The sequence below is a fragment of the Hydra viridissima genome, unplaced genomic scaffold (assembly GCF_058129835.1).
Source record: "Hydra viridissima isolate aposymbiotic clone 2 unplaced genomic scaffold, HvirCarnegie_v1 scaffold_15, whole genome shotgun sequence".
Classification (NCBI taxonomy): Eukaryota; Metazoa; Cnidaria; class Hydrozoa; order Anthoathecata; family Hydridae; genus Hydra; species Hydra viridissima.
The window spans coordinates 959,742-972,078 of NW_028324314.1; the positions used below are offsets into that span (position 1 = coordinate 959,742).

Below are 12,337 nucleotides of genomic sequence, written 5' to 3' on the forward strand. Positions count from 1 at the left end.
ATAACCTTTTATTTTATTCAATAATGTAACAACCAATCGCAAATAGTAAATAACTTTTAATCATGTATCAACCAATCATGGATAATAGTTAATTGATAATTAGATATATAAATACAATCTTGTACTTTATGTCATTAAACAGCAGAGATAATTTCTATAAGCTATTAGAGGTAATTCCTATAAGCTATTAGAGATAATTTCTATAAGCTATTAGAGATAATTTCTATAAGCTATTAGAGATAATTTCTATAAGCTATTGGAGATAATTTCTATAAGCTATTGGAGATAATTTCTATTGGAGCATAATCCGAAGCACAAGGGATCACTCCTGAAAAATTTTGAGAAAAAATACGTTGGAGAATTAATTCCATTATCTGATTTTTAGAACAGATTCAATAATCAATCTCTAACATTTTCTTTAGAAACCCAAAGAATTTCTGCGAAAAATTCAATTTACTCTAAAAAGGCAATAATATTTGTCACAATCGTACACAAACTCAACAGTATATTGACTTTAATAAAAAGCATAGACATTTTATTTTCTTAATGCTGCAAATTCTACAGCTTTCAACAGTAACCTTTTAGCATATTCTGAGTGGTTTTTGGTTTCGTTATCTCATACCTAATATCATTTTTTTGAACTCATGATGAATGAATTCACCACCATTTTTATGAGTTTAAATTCCAAATCGTATTGTATAATATGGTTAACCGCAATATGATGTTTCCAGGGTTCCAATTTAAGGAAACACTTTCATAGAAGTGATTTGCATATTCGAAAAATTAGCATAAGTACTTTTTAATTTCATTAACTGTTTTATTTAAAAATTTTATTTAAAAAAGGAGTTATGTACGTTAGAATATTTTTTTTTAAAAAAAATTTTTGTTAAAATTTTACTCTCTTTTTTCGTTGTCATATTTTCATGGCAAAATTCAGTTGAATGTTTTGTAATTTAAGTTTTTTTTTTTTTTTTTTATATTGTGTGTGCTTTTTTTTCAGAAATATTATTTTTTTCAGAAAAATTATTTTTTTCAGAAACATTATTTGAAGAATGCCGGAAATGTAATCAATAAGAAAAAAATTCTTCTTTTTTATTTTTTACTTTGTAAAACATTTGTGATGTAATTCGAGGTTCAGAGAAGTCTTTTGGAGTTGAGAATTTCACCATTTTCAGCAAAAACTCTTTATAACAAAAGTCTGCAGCCCACGTGATGATCGAAGGTTACCACCTAAATTATAGTATATATAGTTACATATATTTTTAATTGTTAAACTGAGTATTTTCTTTTTAAACATTTCTTTTGCTAAAAAACTTTTCTTTTTTTTTTATTGCATTTTTTTCTTTCGTATTTAATTTTTTTGATATAAAAATTGCCTAAAGGTTTGAAGAAACCAAAAAACCAAATATTATTAATCGCATCCATAGCAACCAAATTGCTGAACAAAATGTTTTGTTTCAACTAACTTGTTGTAGGCAATTCACTGTGCACCCTTACATCCGTAAGAAGCCAATGTTAGGTGTATTTTATGGGTTGGTAGAAACTTTGATCCGTATTTCTTCAAAAATGATGTTGGCCAGAATACAACTATCAATAGAAACATGATTACTATTTTTTCGCTACAAATAGAATGAAGTTCATCGATTTATTGAAAGAAACATTAAAGGAGAATGTAACCTGTAAAATGGCCTCCTCCACGTAGTCATGTTTTGTTTTTCAAACAAAACCAAAACCACGATAATAAAATGCTTTATTTCATTTAAAATTTAAAAACCTTTAAAAAAGCATCATATATCTAAACCATACATCTACACACACAAAAAGCCCACTTTTCCCGCAAATTGCTAAAAATGGATGTAGAGGCATTTAACACAATATGGCCAATTAAAGAGTCAAAAAAAAAAAAAAAAGGTTTTCTATTTAAACGTGTGAATGTTTTTAGCTCAAAGTCCAATAATTTCCATAAAATAAATATTCCCTCTTTCAGAGCAAACATTATCAGCAAAAATAATCAAAATAACTTTAACAAATCAAAGTAACTTTACTTTTGTATTAATGTGTAATCCCCTCATAAAGATGCACCTCTGATACACCTTTTGCTGTATCAAAGAGTGCACCTCTCTGATACACCTTTTGCTGTATCAAAGAGTGCACCTCTCTAATACACCTTTTGCTGTATCAAAGAGTGCACCTCTTTGATACACCTTTTGCTGTATCAAAGAGTGCACTCTCTGATACAAACTTTGCTTAAGATTCATAGTTGGTTGAAACCATTTTAAAATTGATATTTCTTAAAAAATGCAGTCCATTTAAAAATGAACAAGACTTAAGTTGGTTATATAAATTTCCTAAATTTCCGTGTGAAACTCACCAAGCAACCACTTTTAAAATAAACTTTTAAGGATTTTTTCAAACCTTTAAATGATTTAAATTGACAATCGCTGAATTTTTTTGTGAATGAAGTCTGTATTAATCCAAGCTAGCCTCTGTACTTTAAAGTACTGAAGAAACTGACTATTTTGAAGTGTGTAAAACAACCAATAAAAATTATATAAATTATTGTTGACATGAATATATAATTAAAATAAAAATTGTATATATTGTTATCGATATATACATTCATATATATATTAAAAATTATATATACAAAAAATAAAATATAAAAATAAAAAATTGGAAAATAACAATGATCTTTACTGTAAACAAAAAATAAAGCGCAAATATTACTTATAGTTAAGATTCAGATGCAACTGTTAACATTTTGAAATAAATTTAAAAATTCTTTTTTCTTTTATGGTTGGAGCTATTTTTGTTTACTTTAAAGTTTACTAGATAACACTAGTGATTAAACTGATTGGTTTGCATAGAAAAGTTTTTATAGCGTTTGCGCAGCCGCAACTTTCTCCTTCGAAAAGCTTGCGAACTTTTTGTGATGACCCAAAAATTTCTGTCATGTCTACGCAGCTGGATGAATCCAATAAATATTTGGCGAATGCTGTCTCTGATGCTTGGTTGGTTAAGAACATTTAGTTGAAGGTTCATTTGATTAAGAAAAATATGTATTAGACATTTGTGTTGGTCTTCGCAATTTTATTATTTTGCAAAGTTCACCTTAAATATTTTCTGAAACAACGAGTCAAGTTCACCTTTGATCATTCAAAATAATCAAAAACCTTTTCATGCTGACAATCTGCGCACTTTCTAAAGAGCATTAACCTCAAAAAAAACAATTAACGAAAAAGTGTTTTCCGTCCGTTATTTACAATCTTGCGTGTTGGGTGGAGTTGAGTTTTTCGCTTTAGTGAACACGCGTAATTTAAATTTGTGTTTATGCTTTAAAATTACATCGGCACAGTATACGTCGTGGCTACTGAGATAATTTATCTACTTTTTATTTTATATGGCTGGGCTTCTCTTTGATACTTCTAATATTTTTTTACTCTTATATTATCTCTATGGGATTTAAGGTGTTCAAGGATCGGAGGATTGGTTGTATAAGGATGTGGGGATGCCTTAAGGTTCTGTGTAACAGTAATACTCTGATTTAATTCCAATACGCGCGTCTTTTTTTTTTTTTTTTTGTGCGCGCGAATAATTTCCTTCTCTGATGAAAACGCCATTGTTAATCACAAATTTCGAACTTTATAATAAAAAGTGCTTCTGAGGTCATCCTTCTCTTTCTTTTATTGTTCTTTATCTCTGCGTATCCGACTGTATACTGCCCAAACTCTATGTACTCATCATTATGTCTCCTATGGCTTAAACTCATTTTCCCCTCTTCTAGCAAACTCCTAACCATCTTCTTTCTTTTACACTTTGATTTTTAGGGTGTAAACTATTTATAGTTATATCTGGGTAGTTAAATCTGAAGACTTGAAGATACCTTTGTAGGATTTGATGTAGCTGTTTTTATTATTTGTAAATAGAATTAAACAACTAAAGTAACGCATCGCCCAAAGTGATTGTAAGCAAAATGAGTTTTTAACAATTTAAAAAAGTTCTTCTGAGAAAAAATAATAAAATTATTTCTGAGAAAGGGGGGAAAAAAAGCAACCTTGGAACAAGTTTTGCAAGTTTTTTTTATAAGTAACAAAATCTGATTTTAGATAAAGTTGAAGATTCATTCAAATCAAGATTACTAATTCAATTTCCTTTTTATTTGAAAAGTTATATTTCTGTTTCTGTTCCATACTCTTAGGAGGTTAACTGGGGATTTTGTTTCTTCTCACAACTTTTGTTATTTTATAAGTTGTTCATCGCATACAGAAGTCGAATCTTTGTTCTTTCTTTGTTTCTGTAAAAAGACGTTTCGATATTTGTTCATTTAGAAACTTTTTTTTCATTTTTTCTTTCGGAAAATATCAGCATAATACAGCCATTTGTTAACATGCTGCTGAATTATTTACCATTTTTGTGAAGTTATTTCTCAAAAAGTTCAGGCCGACAGCTGAATCTTTACCGTAGTTAAACTTAAACGGATGAATAAAGTGTAAATCTAAGCTGTAGTAGAGAAGAAGACGATCGCTTCTTCTCACGAGATCGCTACCGACTTCTCCAGGCATGTAGATGCCTTTTAAGTTCTCAATGTCAGTGGCAAGCAACCTTATAATAGTCGGAACGGCAATTTCAAGAAACACGTTTTCATTTTTAAACACGTGTGAAAGTTCGATAAAGTCTTTTGCCATGTGCTGCGGAATATAAAAAATGTCAGAGCGTTCACCGTAGCAGGTGTAGTTACCAAATGACTTCATGATTAGTCCTTTTCCGTAAGTGTTGTTAGAGTTCATTAAACGGTTTACATGATGTTTATACGTGTTGAGTGAGCTAATTTTCTGCAGGGCTTGAACACAAGATTGTAAACCAAATGGGGTTTTCCAAAAATGCCAGTCGTCTCCTGATGAAACAACAAACTTTCCAGACTTGTAAGGGAACTCTGGGCCTTGCCATAACCTGTCAAGATTGATGCTCTTTAGGTTCCAAACGTTAAGCAAAACGTCATCGCTGAAGGTCAAATAACCAGTGTAATTGGGATGTGTGCGCATCACTTGAGCAGCACATTCATCATAGCTAAAAAATCCTTTATAAGTTATTGAGTTAATCATTGGATAAATAGACGGCGAGTTTTTTGGTCCGCAAAACATGATGTTTGAAAAAACACCTCCGTACATGTTTAGAAGTAATGGAATATGATCGTAGAGAGGATTGTTAAACGTGATCAAAAGAAGAACTTCGCGGAATTTATATTTCAAACAAGTATTTTGAGTCTCAGGAAGACTGAGTGTAGAGCTTTTGTTGAGTAAAAAATAAAGATTCTTGTTTAGGTTAGTGTTCACGTATCCGAGATAAATGAATAAAGACGTCGCGGCTGCATATAAAACAAGAAGTTCAGGTACGACACATTTTTTCATTTTCTACGGTAAGAAAAAAAAAAACTAAAAGAAACTATTTTTTCTAAAAAAATTTTTAATTGAAAGCATAAAAAAAACTATTTATTAACGTTGTAGTTGTAATTTTAAAGTATTTAGTATTTTTAATAAAATGTAGATTTCTACATACCTTTTTTTTTTCTAACAATAATGGCTTTTTATTTATTTATGTTTTAATACAGGTTTTTACTATTTAATAAACTTTCATACGAATTCTTTCAATTTTCCTCAAAACTAGGAAGATTTACAGCAACCCATCCAAAGAAGATACACTGCTTCACCGAGCTTGGTGTTTTAAACTGTTTTTTTCGAATGAAACTTAAAATAATAAGTTAATGGTGCGTTGTTTTCGTGACCGCAGAACATTTTATCAAGTAACAATCGTTAGCAACCAACCAAATTCGCGGCAAAAAAAAAAAAAAAAAAAAAAAAAACACAAAAAGGACAGCTGCAAAATGCCACTACCTTATTTTTACTTTTAGCTTCTTTTTTTATTTTTTTTTGCCTTGAATTTGGTTAGCCCCTACCAATCGTGTCTTATCTTGAACTTTCGTGTAACGCACAAAAAATGTATTTGGTAAAATTTAAAGAGGAAGTTATGGCAAAAAAACCCTTTGTAATCTGCACTTTGTGGTGTTAGATACACCACAAAGTACAGATTACAAAGTGCTTGTTGTACTTTAGCGGTTAAAACATCAAAAAACGTTTCAAACAGCTTCTAACTATCTTATCTTAGTAGAACTGCATTTTTATTAAGATGTACAATTTTTTTAAGGGTACTATATTTAGACATTTAAATGTTGTTTTTATATATTTATACATTTAAATACTTTTTGTATATATTTATACATTTAAATACTGTTTGTATATATTTATACATTTAAATATTGCTTTTATATATTTATACATTTAAATATTGTTTTATATTTTTTACATTTCTTCTTGGGAATGAATATATATATATATAATATAACATGGGTTGTTTTTTGTTTAATTTAACTTTAATTCTATAAAACTATAATTCTATAAAATTGTGTTTATAAATTTTTCAATTCAATATATTTTTACATTCTTTACATTCTTTACATTCATAGGCAGCGATCCCCACCGGTGGAGCATAGAAAATTTTCAGGGGAAAAGTTTCTTAGGTAATTTTCACCTAAATAAATTTTATGATTGCTCCCTAAAAATATTCTACGCTCCACCGGTGAGGCACGCGCCCCACGCCGGGAATCACCGTTCTAAGGTTTACAAGGAGATTAGGCCGGCTGAATAAAAATGAGCAATTACTTTTACTCAGTAATTGGTCAGCTTTACGTGAATAATAACTTCAGTAGTTTTCCTCATATTTTTATTCACGTAAAAGTAAGCATTTTACTCAGTAATTGCTCAATTTTACTTTAATAAAAACTTAAGAAAAGTTGTTGAAGTTTTTATTCACGTAAAGCTGACCAATTACTGAGTAAAAGCAATTGCTCATTGTTATTCACCCGGCCTATTCTCTGCAAATTACTCCTCTGGAAACTTTTGAAGTTTTGAAAAAACAAATTATTTTCAGATTTAGATAACCAGTTTGAAGTTTTGCAATCACAGATGCCAGGAAAAATAAACTGAAGAAGGTCTTCTCGACAAAAAAACTTGTTGACAAACTAAGGAAATTTTTGACATTTTTAAAAACACATGATTATGGCTGAAAGCCTCTACAAATATCGCATCAAGATATTTTAAGTTTCTCTCTGTTAAAATTTTCAATATTCTTTTCTGTATTAAAAATCTAAATTTTTTTCATGCAAAAAAAATAGAAAAGAAAAAAAGCTCAAGTGCAAAGGGCCGTTTTTAAAGTGCAAAGGGCCGTTTTTAAATTTTGATCAAGTGAACAAACGAAACGCCCAAAAACTGAGGAAATGTGTTCCACATGCAGTTCGTTTGAGCTTTCACTCAGATGAGTCTTCGGGCTTCAGGAGTCGGTCATGCTGCAAATGTAGTTAAAGATTTAACTTGCACCCAAGAGAAGACATTAGAAACTGGAGACCGATCTCTCTCCTAAACATAGACTACAAAATCATTGCTAAATCAATTACGAAAAGACTAAAAACTACCCTACCATACTTAATCTGCAGGTATCAAACATCATGCATTCCACAAAGACAAATCCACATGAACGTACTATACACCAGAGACGTCATAAAAATAACAAACATCGAAAACATGAAAAGTACGGCTATCATTTCAATTAACCAAATCAAAGCGTTCGACCGAGTTGACTGAAACTACCTCTTCAAAATACTTATGAAATACAACTACAGAAGCAAAACAGTCCAAAACATAAAAACGCTATATACAAAGATTACCACAAAGATAAAAGCAAACAGACATATATCGAGAATCTTCTAACCGACAAGAGGAGTTAGACAAGGATGCCCTCTATCCATAAGCCTATACATAATACAGGCAGACATTCTAATACACAATATAACAGAGAACAAACGCATAAAAAGAATAAAGATAAATCAGCTCGAAACAAAAGTAACTGCGTGCGCGGACGACACGACGTGCTCGTGTTCTATACTAGAAAACTAAAATCTATCCAGAACCTAGGCAACACCCTAAATAAGTTTGAAAAAGCAACGGGATAAAAACTAAACAGAGAAAAATGTCAGGGCCTCTGGTTCGGAAGAAACAAAGGCAAAACAACAGAACCGCTAGGTTTTGACTGGAGTAAAACAAAGATACATACCCTCGGACTAACTTTTCCCAAACGACGGAAAAGATGATATAACCGGCAATTGGAACAGATGCACGGACAATCCGTAAGGGAGGATAAAACCTAATAGACGTAAATACCAAAGCGCAAACCTTTTCAGATAAAATGGGTCATCAAAATACTTTCACACGAAAACCACATGCCATGGACCGACACAGCTATATTGTTCCTGAACAGATATAGAAACGCAGGACAAAACGTTTATACGCTCCACACATTCCCCACACCACAAGAAAAACCTTCGATCCCAAAATCTTACAGATATCTACTGCACAGCTGAGAAAACTTTAAGGAAGACATCAGAACACCAGAAAACACCATTGAAGCCATACTGTATCAACCCATATACTTTAACCCAAAACTGCTAACAAAAACCTGTTCAGAAAACTCATTTCCACCGTTACTGAGACAAACAAGGGACACAAGAATACAAAACATACGAATCATCGCAGACATATGCAAGGTCTCAACCCCAGGTTTTCTCACAGCAGAACAACTAGAAATACCATCCAAAACAATAATGGAAATAAAGTTACGGATACCAACGGCGTGGCTCTACCCACTAAACACCGAAACACAAAACTACCCTTGCCAAAGACACATCCCCACCATCCACATAGAAAACAAAGACAAAAAACTGACACAGGTAAAAACTCGACAAATATCTTAACAACAAAACCAAACAAAATATTTCAGGTGGAACAGAATACTACCCCCCGGACAAACACCTTTAACGCAACTTTGTATAGACAAGTTTAATGAAACAATACAACATACGAGAAACACCTTAACAAGGTTAAAAAAGTAAATATGTATAAAGGTAAATATAACAAATATATGTGAAAAAAAAAAAAAAACTATATGGGCAATTCCACGCAAGTGACGGTCGTAACACTTGACGCTTTTTTAGCCATTAAAAATTAACCAAGAATGGTATTCACATGAAAATTGCCAGAAATGTTAAATACTATTATACAATTTAGTATGCAAAAGTTAAATCATTCAAGTGTTCAACTTATTTGAAAAATCAACTTAACGTAACGTGACAGCCGTAACGTTTACTTTTAGACAAATCTAAACAAATAAACTTTGTCAATCTTTATGCAGACATCTACACAGTGAAAAAAAATTCTTTCCTGTGTTCTTTAATTACACATTGAACTTACTATATGGTGAGTTTCATAGATTTTTGAAGCTTGAAGCTTTCCGAGAACTTTATTAAGTTTTATGTCGTGACGGACGTAACTGTGACGGTCGTAACGAAAAAGCCAAAAATGAAAAACAACAAATAACGCAATGAATGACATGATAAAAGTTGAATGGTTATAAAAACCAATTAATTTAGGTTAAAAAATATGAATTTTATAACATTATCAAGAAAACCCATGATGTTTCTTCAATATTGGGATCGTTTTATTTGGAGTAGGCAAAAAACGCTTAATGCTATTTATGCTTCCTGTGTTTTTTGTTTTATTAACTCTATTTAAAACAACTCAATATCTAGGAGTATGTACTTTCATATGCCTCGCAAATGTTTTGAGGAGCCGGGAATCCAATATAGGAAAAAAATATCTTAGAATAGCGAACTTTTTTTACTAATATATAAATTTTAAAATTGCTCCGCAACCCCATTAAAAAATATTAGAGAATTTAGAAACCAAAAACTTTCCATTTTTTATTTACCAAAAATGCATTTGGGTAATATTTGTAACGACTTTCGCTTCTTCTATTTTATCAGCTATTAAGGCCCACCTTAGATTAATATCATCAGTATTGATAAGTCTAACATAAGTTTTGCACCGTTTTGATGCTAAGAAAAAGTCTAGCGTTTAAGACGACCACTTCACGAGATTTTACGCTGTTCCAAACAAATCGCTTTAATGACCCTCCTACTCCATTAACTGCCCCTTACCGTGAGAAAAAAAAGTTCCATTCTATACTTTGAAAATGATATTTCACAGAGCAATCTTGTATGAATTCGGCCATGTATCTATTTTTAAATTGAGTGCATGGACCATCACTTCATAATATAACTTTTTAAATAAAATCAATGCAATAGAGGTCAAATATTTCACTTAAATATGTAGTAGTGGCGCGTTTTGTTTTATCATTATCGTCGGATATTATTACAACTGATTTTGGCTCTAATTGGTAACGGTAGATTACAATTTTAAACAAGGTAATAGTTGACTGCGACCAATAAGCAGCTTGAACAGCATCCTGATAACCACATGTATAGTTTTGTGAATTATCAAAGTGTATCAAAATTTGGTTTGGTTCGAGATTTTCTTTTTGACAGCAATATTGCTCAGAATGGTGCTTTTTAGTGAGATGATGCTCAGTAAACTCTAGTAAATTGTCGCGGAAATCTTTAAAAATACTTTTTTATGTTTTTTTTTATGTTGACTGAGTACACAACGATGATCTTCTTTAATCCATCAACTATAGGTGATTAAGGTATCCATGTCTCCGTTTTCGGGCAAAGAAACTTTCAATAGTTTACTATCATAGTTTCATTAGTTACTCAAAGTTTCAAAAGCACTTTAACAAGTTTAGTAATAAGATGAATAAACAAACTGCAAATTCAACAATAAACAAATGATTTATATTGTAACTTGGTTTAAATGATGTAAACCGTTTGAAATGAGTTAAACCGTTCGTACTTAAATTTTTTTTTAAGTCAAGAAACCGTGATGGGAAAACAAACATTTCGCGATGGTCGTAACGTACTTAGTAACATGTTGAAATGGTGATTTAAAGCACTTTAATGTTTTTTATTTTTGAAAAGATAATAAAATATGTATGAGTATCTTTACTTTTACCGTGGTTGTAGTTTTAAAAAGTTTGATACGAAGCGTAGAAAAAACTTTTCGACTTTTTTTTTTGAGGGTCGTAACGTCTTGTTTTCATTAATATGCTCTTCTTATAGACCTAGTCAGAGTTCGTTTTTATAAAAAATATTATGCATAATGTTTAATTTTGCCTTTTAGTCAAACTTAGAAGTAATAGTTATTTAAAAAAACAGCACTGAAACTTTTTTCAACGCTTCACAACATGACTATATATAAACGTCAAAAAATGCTCATATAACCCTTAACAATTTTAAAAGGATGTTATAGTGTGATAAAATGATTTTTTAAGAAATTTTTTTCTTAAAAGTATTCTTAAAAAGTTGGAAAAAAAATTTAATGAAGTTATTATATGTCGCCATGAAATTCTTTTTTTCTTTTCCTCTTTTACGTTGAATTGCCCATATATATAAAACGAAAACCAAACAAACATCTAATTGTAAATAGTATATGTGAAATATTGTAAATATGTATATGCACCTTTCACAGCTATTTAGAAGTCAGAGTAAATAATAATAAAAAAAAAGATTTAACTTACACCTCTCAAGAGCGACCCTGTTAACATATTCTACATTTTGGTTCTGACATATTGAATTTTTTAATTCCAACATCAATTTCGGATCCGGCGATTTAGATGTTATGCACAAGTTTTATGTAATTCCAGTGAATTTTCGACTTTTGGCCAGGTTTTTCGAGATTCCTAACTCAGCGGGACAAGTTGATTAATCGTCTCAATAAGTTGGAGAAGCCTTAATTTCACCTGATAAAAATATTTTCCCAAAATAAATTTTTGTATTTTTGTTTATGGACAGCTGGGTCATCTTTTCTCACATCTTTAAAGACGTGGAAAAAGATGACCCAGCTGTTCTGAAAAATGACGGTAATCAAAACCTCGGTTTTTGAAAAACCTTAACTTCATACTTTAACTGACCTTTACTTGCTAAAACGTTTTGTAAAGCTACTAAAAACTATTCAGCATTTTTTTTTTATAATACATTCCTGTTTGCGTGCTTTGTGACTTTGTAACGGCTTCTTTTCATCTTTATCATATTTTATGATAAAATAAAACAATGGAAAATGAACGAATAAATTCACACATTCAGGTGTTTTCAAAATAATACAAAAGTTTATCAAATTAGTCTTACTTAATGTTAAAAAAATCTAAAGAACACGAAATAAAAGTTATAAGATTTAATTATGTAAACATCGAACCCGTACAAGATTAAATACTCTCGTATTTTTGATCACTTTTTTACAATTCTGGCCGTTCAAGCTACTAAATTGTTCATGCTTTCAAG

The 12,337-nt window shown here is 30.8% G+C and overlaps 1 protein-coding gene across 1 annotated transcript; it reads right to left on the minus strand.

Annotated features, from left to right (window-relative positions):
- Positions 1-4,382: 4,382 nt before the first annotated feature.
- On the minus strand, positions 4,383-11,886 carry LOC145193260 (uncharacterized). Its single transcript, XM_090073203.1, has 2 exons — positions 11,578-11,886; positions 4,383-5,411 (listed from the first exon to the last, which is right to left on the minus strand). Exons 1-2 carry the CDS (start codon positions 11,602-11,604, stop codon positions 4,383-4,385), a joined length of 1,056 nt encoding a protein of 351 aa, XP_089929329.1. The 5' UTR covers positions 11,605-11,886.
- Between the last annotated feature and the right edge of the window lie 451 nt (positions 11,887-12,337).